Genomic DNA, 18,616 nt, shown 5'->3' on the forward strand with positions numbered 1-18,616 from the left:
TGGTCTGACAGGACCTGCCTCTAATGAACCCGTGTTGGTTGCCCCTAAGCCTAATCTCCCCTGCTGGCCCCTCGTGGACATGTGCCAGGATAATTCTCTCAAAAAGCTTGCCCAGGATCGAGGTAAGACTAACTGGCCTATAGTTTCCCGGGTCCTCCTTCCTCCCCTTTTTGAAGATGGGAACCACGCTGGCCCTCTTCCAGTCCTCTGGCACCTCTCCAGAGCACCACGAGTGCTCGTAAAGCCGTGTCAGGGGTCCTGCAACGACCTCAGCCAATTCCCTCAGCACTCGGGGGGTGGAGATCGTCAGGACCTGCTGATTTGAACATGTCCAGTCCCTCCAGAAGTTCCCTGACTAAATCCTCACTGACCCTAGGCCTGGGTGCGCCTCCCCTGGGGCCTGAGGGGGGTCCCGGTGGGGGTGCTGATCCGGTCCATGCTCAGGGAAATGGAGGCAAAGAAATTGTTAAATAGGTTAGCTTTGTCTTCTGGTGTGACGACCAGATTTCCTAGTGCATCTTGCAGGGGCCCCACATTACCCGGTACCTTCTTTTTGCCCCCTATGTATTTAAAAAAGGACTTCTTGTTGTCCTTGATCCGGGAAGCTAGTCCCAGTTCCATCTCGTCCTACCCCTCTGCACCATACAAAATTTGATGCCTTTGTCCCTGATAATGTGCAATGAGTCAGATGGAAGCCTGTGGGCTGAAATGTTGGATGGGAATTGTGCTGGGCTAGGCAGCTAATGTGTGCAGTACAGGTTCTTGTTTGTTTGTTAATGGAGGGAATAGTTTAATGGACATAGTGTGTGCTAGTGTTTCCCTTTTGGGAGTTGTCTGATTGCAGTAATGTTAATCTAAACGTCGTAATGAGGAAATAGGGCTCTGTTTATTCCAGTAGCTTGTAGTCTGATATAAGTTCTCGTGCTTTGTGGAGGTGGAAGGAGGAGGCGAGGTCATAAGGAGAGGATGAATTTGTGGCTGAAGGTTGAAATAGCTGGGTGAGAACTCACCTAATGAATTCCTGATTTCCCAGGCATGGGCTGCAGGTATCCGCACTCAATTAAATTCAGCTGCATGTTACAAAAGGCTGCTTTGCTTGGGGAAATTTTCCAGGATTTTAAAGTGCATATCAACATTGATAGGTAACAGTAGTATTAGTGTGCATGGAAATTTATCTTCCCTCCCACAGGCCACTTTCACTTTAACTAGTTTTCCACAGATTGCAGCAAACATGAGTTCAGCTATCACAGCCTAGTCCACAATAAGGCTATCAGCTAGTTTTTGTGTTATTTTGTTTTGTTTGTAATGCACTCTAGTATATGTGAAGCTAAGCTTTTTCCTGCCACTCCTCGTGGGGTGCAAATTGCTGTAACCAAGACTCTCTTAACTTGGACATTAAAAGGTAACCTGTAAAGGCGGGGGCGGGGAGGGGGGGATAGTTTGTGCTTTTACTTAAAGAGTGATACAGCGAAGTACTGGAAGGGCTTGCCAGAGAGGTTTCTTTTGCACTGTGGGAGCAGTATTTGATTTGAGGGCTGGGTCAGCTACCTCAAGGCCTGAAAGAACTCTTGGTTTGAAAATGAGTTTAATTCTAATGTAGTCGTTAGTATTTAATGACTAAATGCTGCAGCAGATAACTTCTCCCTGTATGTATTTTTCTCTTACTCCTTTAGAAGTTACAAGTGTTTTATCAGTACACTTCTAATACTGTTTTTTCAAGTGGTCACTGCTTATCTTTTTGCTGTTGGTCATCACTAGCTACTGGCACTTGACTCAGCATCTACTGGTCTAGCTTTAAAGTCATTCTTGCTCTCCTAAGCCTTACCCCTGTCTGCACTGCTTAAGGCTGTGGTGTGTCATGGTAGGAAACAGCTGTTTCCCACACTGAACCATCCCTCTTAGGGTTGTTTGCTTTTTTGGTGCTCTAATGTTATTCCACCTACCTCCCTACTTGCACCTGTTCAAATAGTTTGAAAGGGCCGATGTTTCAGAAGTCTCAAAGGGTTATGAAGAAATTGCAAAGGATTTTGGAAACTCATTTGAAGTTATAAATATGTTGAATTCAACTAACTTGCAGTGGAAGAGACATACAGTGAGGGAAAGTACTGTAAGTGTCCTTGCTGTTAGTCCAACCTTGAGAAGACTGTGAGCTGAGCCCTGCTTAGCCCCTGTGACCTGCGAGTCTTTTGTAGTAGTGATCATGAGTGGCATAAACCCTGCCCTGTCTGTGTCTTTGCAGGTTTTAACGGAGCTGAAGTCAGATAATCAAAGGCTGAAAGATGAAAATGGAGCGCTCATCCGTGTCATCAGCAAACTCTCCAAATAGGAAATTTGATCAAAGGAAGGAGGAGGGGGTGTCTCTGCACAAGCTGCCAACCCTGCCACCAACCCCTTCAACACCTCTTGCCCTCCAAGCAGAAGTACTGCAAGCATTGCAGATATGGGATCAACTTGTCACCTCCCTCTGCTCCTCCCACCACTGTACATTCCCTCATTGCCCCCTAAAGGCACCCCCAGCTGTTTTACTATTTTTAATTTAAGCATGTTGTGATATCTTGGGCATTTTATTCAAGAGGGAGAAAAACCTGAGGATTAGGTTTGAGCGGTCAAGACTCGGCTTGTGGCATGAAGTCGTGTTCAAAGGTGACTCCAGTCTGGAGTAAAGAATCAATCTACTGTAATAAACAATGCAGAAATGAATAGGGAAGTGATCCAGCATGCCCAAGCCCTTTTTAGGTGGTTGGGGGGTGGGGGTGGGAAGCATGAGCAAGAGCACTGAAGTGTCAGCCTCCCCACTGGTGTTTGGGAATCTGGTTAAATGGTGATGCTGTGAAAGCCATGAGGGCTCATTTCTGTGACAGACTGACAACAGCTGCTTTGCACAGAGAATCTGTTCTCTTCCTGTTTGAGTAGCTGAGTCTCTCCTTATTTAATGTAAGATTTTAAATCATTTTGGTAACTTCATTTCTAAACCCTGCCTTTTGGATCCCTCTTTCCCTGCCAAACCTGTGCAGCCTGGGTGGTGATGATGCATCACTCTGTACTCCTTCCAGGATAACTGTCTCAGTTACTGTCCAGGTAATGGCATTGCTAATTAAATCTTGACCCTTGCCTTTCGGGATAGGATTTATCACTGGTAAAAGCCTCCAAAAGAGAAGCTGGGTCAGTAGAGATCACCTGCTATATTTACATGTGTATGTAACATCTGAGTGTGAATATCCATACAGTGAGGTATGCAAATACAAGTAAGCAGTCCCTTTTTTCCAAGAGCAACATGGAGCATTTCTCTACTAACCTACTATGAGAGGAGCACACTAAGCAGATCTTTCATGTCACTGTCAGCAGGCGCAAAAGCAAATGAAAATGCAGCAGTAGTCTGAGTTGGGCTTAAAGGGAGTTAGGTGGGAGAAGAGATGTGTGCAGGGGAGGTATCAAGAGGATGGTGGAAGCTCCTGACACAGCTGTTTCCAGCTGCCTGAAACAGTGACCAATTGTCCTGCTGCATATCATGGAAGGGTATAATTATATTTATTTAATAGGAGCAAGAATGAGTCTGTGCTCAGTGCATACTGGTAACTGAATCTGTGGAGTGATTTTTTTATTGCTGGAAGCTAGTAACTGGATTTGACCTTGATGGAAAACCTCAAAGGGCTCTTTCATGTTAGAAGTACTTAAAACAGATTGAAAGTGTTCTCTCTCGTGGGCATTCAGAAAGCAGCTCCTCCAGATGCTGGATGCTTTTGATTCTTAGCTTTTCTTGGAAGCTGGGTTATAACAAGTCAACACGTTTGCTGAGCTTTGCGTAGAAGGGCTTCTTGCAAAGGCACACTCTGCCAGTGCTAGGGCAGTTGTAGCACTTTTCTGTATCCAGGCCATGTGCTTTTTGACTGACTTCCAGCTTTTTCCTTCTTACTTCCACACGTTCCAGTTCTCTTCCAAAGTTTGTTCTCAGACTTCAGTAGCTGTTGGTTTCAGATGGTTTCTTCTAGTCTCCTCCATTGTATATTTTGTATCAGAACTTTTTCCAACTTCGTCTACTTTGCGTTACGTCTACACGCTTTCTGCTGAACACAACTAAACCAGACTTACCGTGGTCTCTGTTTGGGCCCCCACTTGGTTGTCCAAGTAGTCACTTGTGCTTCAGAAGAGAGATTTTTTTTTTTCTTTTTATACTCTGAGAAATTCCCTCTGCAACACGGATCTGGGAAAGAAGGGGCCAAATTATAGCATTCGCATCTTCTACAATGCACTGGCTCCAGCAAGCACCTAGCCTTTCCTTGTATTCCTTCTAAGAATTGAGAGCCTTGGGAATTGAAATGAGTCAATGCTTGTAGCCTCATACTTCACCTACATGCTGCTGTCTTTGTGTAAGTACTTGCTCTATGTCTTTCATCTTGTGGTCCACTTCTTTTGGATGCTCCTCACTTCAGATTTGAATATCTCTTGAGTCTGGATATGTCAAGAGTCTGGTCACTTCCTATGTTGTATAGGTTTCATGCCTGTCAGAAGCCACTGATATTGGTGTGAAGGATGTTTTCCATCTGATATGCTAGTATGTAAGCATCTGATCAGCACACATCCTCCTGTAGGAGGGTCGGGATCTCAAATTGTTAATCACTCTTCTTTTGACGAGAAGAGTGCCAAGAAGTATGGAAAATCCTGAGGTATCTAGCCCCTTCTGCAGTATTCATTCTGCACTAGGATTTTAGCTACTATCTACTTGGAGCATTACATAACACTGTAGGTTGAAGGAATATCTCCTTAGCATATTTGCTCCTCAAGAAAAACCTGTAAAGGATAATAAGGGATGCAAAAAGCATGGTTCTCCTATGTTAACATGTGAAGCCAAGACACTTTCAGTTAAGTGTCTGTTTAGCACTGGGTTTTACCATCCTAATGTCTGGGGGTGGAACTTGCATCAGTAGCTTAGCTCCGTTGAGTAGCCAGAACTGTGAGTATTTTATTGTTGCACAGTGCTGATGAAAACCAACTTCTTCAGAGTTCCTTGGGTCTAACAAACCGCTCCTGATTTTACTATTGGATTAAAGAGAAAAGGTGCAGGACACCTGGCTTTCTATACTCAAGACTTTCAGTGGTGAAAAGCAGTTGTTTTTAAAAAAAATATCTATTTTAATCATAACATCATCTCTTGGAAAGAACTAAAACCTTGTTCCAAGCAATTGCTTGGGGACCCATTTTTATCCAAAGAACTTATTGCAGCTGCAAGAGATAAATAGTTTTAATATGCTTAATTTATAGAGCATGTCCTCCTGATAAGTTAAGGATCATTTCTCCAAAATTGGTAGAATTCAGGGCAATTTTTTTCCTTTTTTCCTCTACTGGGTAACATAGTTCCATTTTGGTATGTGAAGGCTCAACTTTTAGCCTCCTAGGAGATCATACGATATACAAAGATGACATAGTTTCAGTGATTCCTAGAATTGTCAGTCAGACTCTATAAGGAGGGAAACATGGAAGTCAGGGTGTCAGTGTGCATGCACATGTGTGCAGCACACACACAGGAACTGTGAAGATTACAGGGTCTGTATGTAAAAAAAAAAATCTGTCAAATCAAGAAAGAAGCCCTTTGCTTTTTTACAACTACTTTCCTACCCATACGAGGTTAACATCAAAGCTGTACTTTAGAAATGCTCTTGCACCTCTTAAGTGCTTGCTGATCTTTTCTCTTCGTAGTCTCCTGCTGTAGGGTTAAACCATGTCACCTTTGACTGACTTTATGGTAAGGGTAACAAAGGGCCACAAACACTAACTCAGAATGAGGAAGAAATGTTTTTTAGTGTGGACTTGGTTTCAGGTTCGTTGCTCAAATTGTGAAATGAGTTGTTGAGATGGGAACAGGTCTGTTTGGTATGGGTGAAGCTGAAGGCTTGCTAAGAGATGCATCGCAGTTGTCAGAGCTTACAAAAATATGCTCTGCATACAGGGAATGTCTTGCAAGCTGTCATAGTAGGAAGGTGCATCTATGTGATGAGCTCAATTGGCTGGAGATTAAACTGACTTCTCTCGCATTAAACTAAACGTTAATGGGCTAGAGGTAATAATGGATTTACCTCTGAAAAGTAAAAGAAAGGGCTTTTTAAAGAAATGGAGGCAGAGCTGAGACATCTGTATAGGACTGATATTCAGTGTGACTAGGGTTCTGTTGCACAAAATAACTGAAGATTTTATCTTGGGAATGTGAGGCAGTAGTGAGAGCTACTCACTATCAATATTGATCCACTGTCAGTTGAATTAGTTGCTCATTAGTCTAGAGAACAGGCAAGCCATGCTTCAGTCATTCAGAGAGCAGCCTATCTGCAGCAGTGCCTATTTTTATAAGTGTAGTGTGTGAGACAGAGTTTTGACCCTCAGTAAGTCAGCCATGCAGATTTTGGATTGGTTATTATGTCTTTGATATAACTGTATAGCACTTCCTTTGCACTGTTAAGTGCTTCAGGGTTTTTTGCTGTCAGTAGGGGCTTTCATCACCAAGGCCATCAATCATGGTAATACTATAGGATATGGCCCTAATTACCAATAAGTCATTGATAAAGTGCATGCAACTCAGTGATTGTACTAGGTTTTTAAACTGTGGTGTTTCCATTGATAAAAGGTTAGTTTGGTCCTAATCTTATTTGAAGGGACCTGATTTGAAAGGATTTGTGTGTCTTGTAAATGTCTCAGAAGAAAAGATAACCTCTTGGGCAAATTCAGCTAATCCAGTGTAGTGAACGAATGTGTTTGAGTGTTGCTGGCAGGAAGCAACTTAGATTGTTTTCAAAGCTGTTTTTAAATTAAAAAAAAAAAGAAAAACAAAACATGACTCAATCTATAACAGTCTTCTGCAGAGGAACAGATTGTTCAGACCTGATCCTGTCCATCAAGCTTAGGTCCAAGGAAGCTCGCAAGAACTTCACCGTATTATTTGCCTAGGGTAGGCTGAAAAGACTGTGTCACTGCTAGAATGTACTCCTTGCTATCAGTCCTACCCAAGATGAGTGGGACTGATAACCTCAGCTTGCATCTTTGTCCTTTCTGGGGCTTGTTTCATTGATTCATCAGTGAGGTGAGGCTTCTAGCCTCCAAAGACAATGGAGTCCCAGAACACATTTTGAAATACCAGTCGTTTTTACATACGCTTCAAGGCTTGCGGTCCTCTCTTGTTATCTTCCCTCCACAGTTCCTTGGGCACTTGCAGGCATTTTGGGTTATTTAGGTACTTCCTATGCTACTTTATCTCCCATGTATTCATAGCACTTACATTTCCTCTTGTCTTCTCTGAATGAACAGACAGCTCATGGATTGTAAGAGGCTGCTGCTAGGACAAACAGCGAATTTGCAGGAAGTTGGTAAGGGCATTGTTTCCATGACCTTCCTTGAAAATCTAAAACTAGGTGTGGGATCCTTCTAACACCAAATGGAACTGAGAGCTGGTTAGGAAAATGTGCCCCTTTGGAAGAGGAGTCTGTTGTCCTATATAGTCCTTCTCTTCCGTAGACCCGTGAACATTGGAACATAGGATTCCCTAGCAATAGCCTGCTGAAGAAATGCCCCCCTTTGCTAGAAAATGATCACACCAAAAAAAGAAGCACCTGTTCTGTTGCCTAGACTTGGCCACAGCTCATTTTTGGAGGAGGAGGAAGCTGGCTGGAGTTTCCAGACTAGAGTCATCCTGGAGTAAACAGGCCTGGTAGCACCTGATTGCTCCTGGTCAATGGAAGCTGTCTGCCAGCAACGCACTTATGTGGCCATTCATGAGAATGATTATTAGTGCTGAACTGTAGGCACTTCTCCCAAAGCAAGGGAACAGTGACATTTCACTAGTGACAGCTGCAATCTGAGGCAGGAGGTCTGGTGCAGCTGTTCTACATTGCTTGCTTTCATGCTTGTACATGTTGCTGTAGATTCCCTTTTTCCACACATTCATCTTGGTTATTCCTTTTTCAGTCAGATTGTTATCATGCCGCCCTACCAGAAACACAGAACAGTTGTTAAATTTAAGTTTGAATCCTTGTATCTTCTTTAGTTGCTATCTTCAAAGATAGTTGTTGTAGGAAGTCAGGTAGGTTTTAGGTCAGGAGCAAAATGTGTTTTAAAGGTCTTGGAAAGTGTTGGTGTTTCTGGTATGGAGCAAGTCCACAATTTCATTTTTCTGAGGAGCTGTTGAGGTCACTCCAGGGCCTGTAGTTCAATCCCTGTCCTCTACGAGACTCTCCTGGAGTCACCAGCTCCGGCAGCATTCCACAGAGAGCTCGAAGGCTGTGCCTGACATTCGACCAGCCCTGGGGTCAGTGCTTCCTTCTCCCTCTCTTTCTCCTGAAAACAGATTTCTCATTTCTGCTTGGGGTGGGTATTGGTTACTTCAGGGCTGTCCAACTCCTGGGCAGCCAGGGGCTGCACACACTACACGCTGCAGATCCAGGGGTCACAGGCCACACAGGCAAGTAGTCCCCACCCTTGGCTCCACCCTGTCTTGTGCGCAGCCCTTCTACTCTCGCCCCCAGCTAGAAAAAACAAAAAGCTGCTTTGGTGCTTCAGAGAGTACCTGGGGCAACAATCTGGATGCAGCAGAGCAAAGTTGCCCTGTTTCCCCTTGCTTTTCATAGGAAATGCAGACTCTTTCCAGGAAATGCCCTTACATCTTGATTGCTAATCTTGGAAGAGATGGATTGACTCTGCTGGTGGTGTCCCACCTCTCCAAGCAGTAAGTATGCTGTACTTACCTGGTTTAAGGAGTTTCATGGCTCTTTGTAAATACACAACTCAGAGAAAGCAGGACTAGCTTATGAAATGGGGGGGAAGAATGTATTTTTATGCAACTTTGAGTGGCCTTTCAAACCCCGAGATGAATGATTTGTTTTACTGGGTGTTGTTATATAGTTATAAGTATTATGTGTTTGAAAGTTTGGGAATAATATTCACATCTATATGATGCTTGTAAACACAACAGTATTTATAAATGAATAAAACAAAACTGTGTTTTAACTTTGCCTCTGATTTTTGTTTTAATAAGAGCAAAGTGATTAATTCTGATGCGAGATGGATGTGGTGATGGTTTCTCCCAGAATCAACTAAACAGATTAGATCAAACTTTGAGTTAGTACTTTCCTTTTTGCCCAACCTGTTACTTCAAAAAGGAAATTAAAAGCACAGAAGACCTAAGCTGAGCCTTTATTAATTCCTTGTGTCTCTCTTTCCAGACACTATTCTGCTTGTTTTGCATTAGAAATACCTGGTCCTGACTTGGGGAAAACGGGGCAAAACTGCTGTTCTGGTTTCTGTCTGTTGTGATCTCACTAGGAGAAACTGCTTATTGACCCTGGATCAAATTAGCCAACCCAGTGCCAGCAAAAATTAATTCATTTATATTTCTAGAAGGCTGTTGTAGCATATGGTGATAGTTGAGTAACATTCTAGTCCAGTCCTTCAGCAAAAAACTGAAGATGAGACTTCAGTACTCTTCACATTTATATGGTTTAAATAAGTCTTAAAACCAAAGGCCCTTGAAATTCACTTGATCATATAGCTGCAGCAAAGAGTATGAGGCAGCAGGTCACCTTCAAAAGTAGACTTAAATGAGCTATGCACCAAAAGCAATTTTTAGGTCCAAAAGCAGCTGCACAGACCTTGAGTGCAAAGAGAGGAGGAGTAAGCAACACTTCAACGTAAAGGGAAAATTAAACGTGGAAGATGTGGAAATCCATCCCTTTAATGCTATCTCACTTAATTGTGGGCTCAGCTCTGAATTACAGACCTGTTGGCCAGCAGAAAGGGAAAAGGTTTTTGAAGAGACGGATCAAGAAGTAAAATTATAGTGATTGGTGTCTTCATTACAAAAATAAATACAGAGTTAGTTGGTGAAGTGACCCACCAGGTACTTGCAAGAATTCCTATGTTTGCCTTAGCTAATGGCAGCATGGAGACTGCTCTTGGGCACCTTCCTCCTCTCCCCAGCATTGCAACACCCCCATGTGGATGCCCCCTACCATGTGCTGTGCAGCCTGGCCTCACCCTGAACTCCTCACATCATGGCATGTGTTGCACGGCCCTCTGGGGCAGGTGCAGAACAGAGAAACTGGAGGAGAGAGGGGGAGCTTGGAGATGCTGGCTCCAGCACTGATAAAAGGAGTGGCAGCCAGGTGGGAGCCTGGAGGCTGCAACTTAAGGTCTCATGGGCTGTCAGTTGGACAGCCTGACAGCCCGTGAAAAGCAGGGTGGCCTTGCTCTTGCCTATTTACGCTGAGACGCACATTTATGTTGAGGCACGCTGAGGCCCAAGTTCCAACCTGCAAGTGCCTGTTGCATTCGGAAATCTGTGCCACTTGCTGCTCCTGCCTCTCCCATGAACCTGGCAATGGGAAGGAAAATGACAAATTTTCAAATGGATCCAGCGCTCTCCTGCAAAAAAAAAAAAAAAAAAAGCTCTACCCCAAAAAAAAAAAAAAAGCTCTACCCCAAAAAAAAAAAAAAAGCTCTACCCCAAAAAAAAAAAAAAAGCTCTACCCCAAAAAAAAAAAAAAAGCTCTACCCCAAAAAAAAAAAAAAAAAAAAAAAGCTCTACACCAAAAAATAAAATAAAATCCAAGCTGGCCCATCTTCAAGTGGCCTGGGGCACATCTGCAGTGTGGCAGCAGTAGGTTCCAGCTGGCCTATCCCTGAACACACCCTACTCACAGGCTCCAAACCTGGAAATAAGCTTGTGAGGCTCGCCAGGACATTCCCCTGGGATGAATCTCAAATGTACCAAAAAGAAGCCTCTAGGGGTGAACTTTGGAACATCTTCACCAGCATATTTCTGTGATGAGCATGCCTGCAAGAGTGGGTGAATGGAGGTGTGCTGGCATGGCTTGAAGGGGGCTTGCCAACCCTGTAGTGTAGACATGTCTTTGGAGTCCTGAGCCTTGAGCCCCTGGTTTATAAACTCTTCAGTACCTTTAACAGCAGCTTTCTGGTACATGGGCTCTGACCCCGAGGCTATAAACTGACAAATGAAGCAGGTGGGCTGGGGAGGGGGGCAGAGGGAGGATGTGTCCCACTACAGCTTATCTGCTTCATTGTGTGAAACCTGCTTAGCCCGTTGTCCTGTGTTGGGCAGGGTCTCCCTCTTGTGGGACAACGGGCTGTGTCCTGTGGTTAAAGATGCATCTAGGAGATGCCCTGGGGCATGTCTCTGCAAATGGGAAATCCTAGCTTTCCCTTTCTACAGAGACATGCCTGGGGAATGTGTGAGGCATGTCTTGGTACGTGAGGAAAGCCAGGGTGGAGATATGCCCTGGGGATTCCCTGGGACATGTCTCTGTAAGGGAGGAAAAGCCAGGCAGCTGCTCCTGAGGCTCAAAGGGGCCCAATCCTACATGGGAATTCCTGGGGCGCAAGGTTTAGGCCCCTCAAGCCCTTGGCACACCTGCCTGGAGTGGCCAGAGAGCACAGGAAGCTCTGGACTGGACTGTCTCCGTAAAGCTAACAGTTCCTGCTGCTTTATTGTAATAGGTGCCTATTGCCACTTCCGTTACAGCCACAAATGATGGGCATTTGTGCTATAAAAGTGAATATGGTGGCATGAAAGCAATGTCTGAGAAGAGCAAGTGTGTCCGCACCAACATGCGCTGAATGCACGTGATGCTGCAGTCGCTTAAATTAGCTTCTGAGGGCCACTTGAATTAAAGCACCCCCCCCCCCAACCTGAAGCACATGTAAAGATGCCCCAAGGGTTTTTATTTGTCACAACTTGAATTGCTGAGCTGTTTAACCTACAGTTAGTGCTGGGGGCATTGTAACAATCCATCCTGTTGACTCCTGGGGTTTCACTTAAGGAAGAAGCCTGCTGTCTTAAGATCATGGTGTGCGGGGAGTCATACTTTGATACGGCATCAGAGCTCCAGGGTCATGAATCCCTGAGCTACCCTTACCTGGATGTAGGTCTCCATGAAATGCATCTCGCAGTCCGGGTCTGGAGTAGGCACCAGGTCTTGAATGTCAAAAACTTGCATTCCAGCCAGGGAGAGCACACACCAACTGCAGGTGCTTCTTCAACCTGACAAAGGGTATTTAAACCCAAAAGCTTGATAAGAAGAATTTTTCCAGCTATTTGGGTTGGTCTAATAAAAGATATCAGATTTACCCAAGGAACCTTGTCTGCAAACAATAAAGGGACTTTTCCCTTTTGTCCCTAGCTACTGCATGTCTGAACCTGGTATCTCTCAGCAGGCATTGCTCTCCCTTCCTGGGACTGGGATGAAGTTAAACAGGAAGGATTTTCTGGGGTGAGCATCTCTGCTGTGTAGCATTAACTACCTTTTATGAAAGCAGCCTGGAGTCTTGCTGAGCAAGGGACGTGTCTGCAGGAGAGATTCTTTTCTGCAAACTATGAGAAGAGAGCTCCTTGATGCCAGAGAGCCTCAAGCCTCTGTCCCCTCCACCCCGCCCCTTTGTGGCTTTGGCCTGGCACTTTGGTAGTGGACACTCCTTACAAGAAAGTGGGACACCTAGGCTTCCTGCCAGCTATGCTGTGGCTTTGTAGGGCATTGATTCTGTTCATAACCTAAATGCTGCAGAGCCACCATCCAAGTCAATGGAGCTTTGTAGTCCTTCCTTCAGCAGGATTTGGACTTGCTAATTGCCCCATCATTTTCTCCCAGACCCAGCAGTCTGTATGTGGCACAAAGAAGCAACAGAACTGGCACGGGCCCTGCTTCTGCTGCTAATACTGGGGTTTCTAGGCTCCCCTTCCTTCCTCCAGCTTCTGCTCCTTATTCCTGCACCTGCCCCTGGGGGTGGGATGGCACAACATGGAGCTGAGGCCCCTGTTCCTGGGGAACTTGAGGGGGACCCAGAGATGTTGGTGCAGTGCAGCAGGGGTTGCCTGCCATATGATATGGGGTAGGGAGCCATATAGCGTGGGGCGGGGGGGGGGCACATGGTGTGGCATGGGGACACATGCAAAGTATGTGGCCTGGGAACCCATAGCACTTGGCCACACAGATTGGACATTCCTGGACTTAAGTTTGGGTCAGAAGACGGGTACAATGTGGCTGAACTTGCCATTGCTGCATGTGCCGAGCAAGAGGCGCCTGCCCCCATGGCTCCTATTCTAAGAGACTTTGTGGAGCTGCTTCAGTGTGACAGCAGGGACTGTGGGTAGGTGCACAGTTTTGTAAAGGGTGGTGAGAGCAATGACTGGCGCTGGGGGGGGAGGGGGTGGCTGCATCCCTGCTTCCCCCACCCACCCAAGGACAGGCAGACTGCGCTGTGGAAGCAGCAGCTGGGGATGTTAAGTCCCCCAGCCGGGGAAGAATCCTGCCCCAGCTCTCAGTACCCCCCTTCATGCCCAGCAGCACATCCCCTCCTCTCTCACTTCACCTGGTCCCCTCCCTGCTGCTACCACTGTCTCCAGCTGACCCAGGTGTGAGGGGAGTGCCAAAGCTGCTTCTGCCATGCTCCAGTTGGACCGGGTGGGGAGATGGGCCCAGCTGGGAACAGTGGCAATAGCAGGTGGCTTCCCTCTCCCTGTGCCTGTGCTGGCTGGGGACACCTAGGGGTGGCAGACAGGAAGGGGGAGCCTGCCTGCTGCTAGTTGGGTTTGCCTGGCAGTCGGGTTGGAGCAGGGCATGAGCAGGTCTGGCGCTTCCCCTGCCCACAGGGGAGTGGCAGCTGCGGGCACGGGAAGGGGGAGGGAATGGGACCGGAGGGGAACGTGCTGCTGAGGTTGGAGGGGACAGGATGGGGGATTCTTACCTGCTTCAGGGACTTGAGTCCCCAACTGCTGCTCCTGTGGTGAGTTTGAAAGGGGGGGGGGCAGCCATGGTGTCAAGGCCCCTCTGCATCTGCCCCTGGCAGGCACTGAAGTGAAACTTCTTTCTGGATGCAGACCCTGCCCCTAAAGTCTGTTGCTCTGGTAGGAAAGGCCTGAGCAGATGCACCCCTAGCTGGGAAAGGAGGGAGTGCTGGTCATTGCCTCTTCTGTGCTTGAGGCTGACTTCCACGCCCACCCCCTTGCAGGGAGCGTTGCCAGCTGCCATGCCAAGGCCTTTACTCTCCCGCAAGAGGAGCCCGCAGTGCTGTCCTGCCCCAGGCTGCAGAGGGGCTGAGCATGGGGCAGGGGTCCTGGGTGTACAGTGAGACCAGCAGCCCCAACCTGAGCTGTGGCATCTTCCCCTGCTGCTTCATTCATGTGAATGAGTTGAAAGCCCATCTTCTTGCAGGGCTTGAGCTGGGGACTCTGACCACATGCACGCTGGTCTTCGTGCCAGCCCCCAGCTTGGCCCAGGCAGAGGTCTGGGACCCAGGCCCAGTGGACACGTGCTCCAGAACTGGTGGCCTGTTGAATTGCCAGGGGCTCCTTTTACTGCCTTTTGTTCAGGCTGCAAGTGGGGATTGACATTTGCAAGGGTTGGGGGTCCTGGACTAAGCCTGTCCCCTCTTGTGCCAGTTCAGCTCTTTGGCACTCACATCCTCTGGTGGCCCCATGCCATAAGGCCAGCATTGCCCTGGAGGCTGTGGTGGGGCACATCACCCAGGGAGCCGCTGCTTTCCACTCCAGCTGGTTCTCCAGTTTTGCAGGTGGGAGCCCCCCGCCCTGGCTCCCCTCACGCTCAGTGCCCCCCTCCTCTTCGGTGGGAGCCAGCAGGGTCTGGCAGCCACGACTGTGGGCTGAGGTGTACCGTGGCCCTGGCTGTAAGGCTGTGGCTCCTTCCTCTGGTATTTGCTTCCCACTCCCCACCAGGGCCGCGGGTTCAAGAACAAGAGAGGGCCCAAAGACTTCTTTCAGCTTGTTTCTTTAATAAGGAGACATGTATTGTTACAAAATAACAATTTGACAATAGAGACAGAAACGACAGAGTCCACACGAGGGGGGAGGGCGTTAAAAGCAGTTTCCTGCCGGTGTTCAGTGCTGCAGAGACCGTGGCACACTCAGGAAGGGCAGGGGACTGGGGTGCGGGGGCAGGGAGTGGAGGTTGGTGTTGGTGAGAGACAAGGAGGGAGATCATACAAATACCCCTTGGGAAAGGGAGCATCAGGGCCAAGGTCTCAGGATACCCCATGCACCAGCCTGGGTCTTGCTTGAATGTTGGGTTTTGAAGGCTTGGATCCCTTCCCTTCCCTCCCCTAGAGTGGCAGGACAGCTGTGAGGCTGGCAGACTGTTGCCAGAGATGCAGAGGGAGCAGCCTGATGTCTTCACCCATCCCATGCCTTTTGCTGGGCAAGGCGCACAGAGCTGCAACTCCCCAGGGCTGTGCCTCTCCCTGGTGCTCCTGCCCTCACCCTACAGATACTTTGCTCCCTGTGCTGCTCTTTGGAGTGAACAGGCAGTTTGGGCAGTAGGTAGGCTTGAAACAGGCTGGGCAGGTGCTCATGAGGACTCCATTCCTGGCTCTGCCACTGGCCTGCTGGATGACCTTGGGCAAGTCCCTTCCCTGGTCAGCTCCCCTTTGCATCAGAGGCTGATCCTAGTTCTATGTGGGCTGGCATGCAGCTGACCTGCCTTGGGCTTCACTTCACGCCAGTAGATCACAGGATTCCTGCCCAGCACACGAGGTGCCTGCAGCTTATACCCTCCCACTACACACACAGGCCCTAGGCTCTGTGTGGAAACCTGGCAGCTCCAAATTCACTCAAGGGCTTCTTTGCCCCTCCCTGCATTGCAGAATGTCCTTTATAAACATCACCACCTCCTCCTTGTGCAGCTCAGTCAGAGAAGCAGGGCTGGAAGGTCAGCTAGCCCAGCCCCTGCCGGAGGCAGGCTCATCCCTATCCAAGCTATCCCATACAAATCCTTAGCCAATGAATTACTCAAGCCACACAGTCGACCCTGTTGCACAGCCCCAAGGCACAGCGCCCTCGCTGGCCCCAGGTAACAGTGGTGATCTGTGTCCTGCTGCTGAGAGGATTGGTAGAATATGTGCAAGATATCTCCAAAGAGGGCTGTTCCCCCTGCCATAGAGGAAGGCACAACCCCCATGCCCCCTGCCACTCTGCTCAGGGTCAGACCAATCACCACATTTGGGGTCAGGAAGGAGTCTTACCCCCTGAGTGGAGGGGCAAGACCCTCTAGCCAGGAACCTCGGGCTTTAGTCCCGGCAGGAGAATTGGCACAATCTAGTCAACGTCCCCAGCCTGGAGTGCAGCCGAGCTTCTAGCCAGCAGCATCCTAGCCCCCTCCCCACATGCCAGAGCCCTGCCCTTCACGTACCTTTTTCCTGAGGCCTGCACTGCAGTGCCCTTGCATCTGCCTTTCCCAGCTGCGTTGTGGAAGACTGAAATTTGCTCCTGGGCCAACCCAAGGAGAAAATGGGGCAGCATGAAGGCTTGGATGCCTGACCAGACAATTCAGGTTGGAGGGAGCATGATAGTGCTGCGGCAGCAGGAAGACAGGCGTTCAGAGCCTCTGGCTAGGACCCCAGAACAATGGCGATTAGGTAAAAATTTGCCCAAGCTCAATACAGCCAGGCCCACGTGCTGATGGCAGTTGTCCTGTTAACGCACTGGGAGAACGTTGCTCCCTGCCATGCACCTCAGCAGGAGCCCAGATGCTCTAAGGTGGCTGCCCCAAATAGAGGGACCCAGGAAACAGGTTACCAGCTGAACTGTCCTAATGATAGTCATCTACCTCTTCTTCCTAAGGGGCCGAGAGCACTTGTGACTTCTAGCCAATTTTTACTCCTGCTCAGAGAAAGGATTAAACTGATGCAGGGGGGTGTGGGGGGAGGCTAAAGCCATGTGTCTAATCACTGCCTATCAATCCAGCTCAGGCTCAGACTGCAGAGGCTCGCCTCACCAGGTGCTCCTGGCACTCAGGCTGCAGAGGAGGGAGGACCATCTCCTGGAACAAGTCATTTCACAGAATCAACCCTTCAGAAAAAGAGCATCAGGTGCAGAAATGAGTCTGCAGCCTATCCCATCAGGGTAGCTAGAGTTCAGTGAGAGGAAGGAGCCTCAGCCTCCAGGATCTGAGTCTAAATCCCTGCAAGCTGCAGGCCCATCTGTGGCGATCAGCACGACTAGGCAGGCATGTGCCACTGGGTGCACTAGGAGATGCCAGTGGACAAAGTGCAGCAGCAGGTAGGAGTTTTAGTAGTGGTCCTAGTGCCCCTCAACCAAGTGGCGCGTGCCTGCCTCCCCCTCCCTGGCAGGGCCCACAGTGGTGGCGCCTGGCCTGCACCAGCTCCAAACCAGATTTCAAAGGCAGCGCAAAGTTTGGTCCCAGCCCCTCAGCAGACCATCCAAATCTGCATGGGAAGGGAATGGCTTCAAGTCCAGATGAAACAGGTGTTCACTGGAGGGGGCATGAGAAGGGAGAAGCTCCCAAATGAAACAGCACCTAAACATGGGGACACCTCTGTGCTGCTCTGGCTCCAGACCCTAGACCCAAAGCTTTGAATGAATTGCCTCAGCCTTGCCCAAGGCCGCACAAGGAGTCAGTGACAGAGCTAGGGAGCACAGCCTGGCCCATACCTGCCCTCCTCCTACCTGGGACAGTACCAGTCCCAGGTTGGTCCTGACACCATCTCGCCCCTCTATGCTGAGCACAGGGATGGTCTGTCTGCTGTTGGCTGGGAAAGGATTGTGCCAGTGATGAGACAACACTTGCATCTGACAGTGCAGCTATCAGATCTGCTTTGCTTTTAATTCCCTGGAGCAACTCAGGATAGGACATACAATGCCACAGTTAGGGTAACGATGTTGTTCCCTTTTGACTGACTCAGGCCTTAGCTGGGCAGTGGGAGTTTGCTCAAGGAAGGACTTGGGCATTTACCCCTGTCACATGCCACCAGGATCCCAGCACCACAGAACCACAACAGTTCAAGCCCCGCCTGGCCAGGCTCTGGCTTGGACCTTGGCCTCGGTCAAGACTTGGAGCTGACATTCATGGCTCAAAAAATGAACTCAAGGGGTAGGCCAGCACCCTGAGCCAGCAACCTCTCTCTGCCCATAGGGAAACGAGGACCAGGAGTTCCTGAACAGACACCACAAGAGGGGGCGGGGGAGTCGAGGATCACCTGCTGGCCAACCCCACTCAAGGATCCTGGCAGGCCGGGATCTAATATGGCTTCTAAAGTTTGCTTTTACGGTGGAAATGCATCAACACGACACAGGACGCTGAAGCCACAATGCTGCTGCTACCTGGACATGGCATAAATTCAACAAGCTACAGTTTTGCAAGTATAGGTTACAAGACACATGTAATTAACCGCCAGACTGGGCTGTAGTCTATCCCCCCAGACATTTTGAATGGATCAGGCATGCTTTGTTCCTCCCCCTTTTTTTTTTTAATTATTATTATTTTTTATTGAAAATAAACTTACATTGTTGAGACCGCTCACTTGGGTAATAAAGATTTCTGGCTGGCTGGCTGCCTGCCTTCGTATCGGTCTCACTCTATCTCATCAGGTAAAATAGTCATTCACGCCTTATGTAAAAAATGACACCATAGCCCAGGTGTGTTCTGCAAGAGGGACAAGGACCCACAGGTGTGCGAGGGGCGTGGCGTCAGCTTTAACCATGCTGCTATTTACACTGTGATTGTTTCTCATGCATTGTTCACAAGGTTGGTGATTTTCTGGTTTTGATATACAGCACTAGCATTTTATATATAATCACACACAAATGAAGGGTTCG

The 18,616-nt window shown here is 48.3% G+C and overlaps 1 protein-coding gene across 3 annotated transcripts in view; it reads left to right on the forward strand.

Annotated features, from left to right (window-relative positions):
- PPP1R12B (protein phosphatase 1 regulatory subunit 12B) overlaps nucleotides 1-8,981 on the forward strand; it is a 184,517-nt gene extending 175,536 nt beyond the window's left edge. For all 3 annotated transcript variants that reach the window (XM_019513817.1, XM_019513816.1, XM_019513818.1), the window contains one exon: nucleotides 2,240-8,981. In XM_019513817.1, the coding sequence (XP_019369362.1) occupies nucleotides 2,240-2,326 (87 nt within the window). In that variant the 3' untranslated portion in view covers nucleotides 2,327-8,981. The remainder of the gene's footprint in view (nucleotides 1-2,239) is intronic.
- Nucleotides 8,982-18,616: the final 9,635 nt, after the last annotated feature.

Source organism: Gavialis gangeticus, unplaced genomic scaffold (genome assembly GCF_001723915.1).
Source record: "Gavialis gangeticus isolate Ggan-Ray unplaced genomic scaffold, GavGan_comp1, whole genome shotgun sequence".
Lineage (NCBI taxonomy): Eukaryota > Metazoa > Chordata > Crocodylia > Gavialidae > Gavialis > Gavialis gangeticus.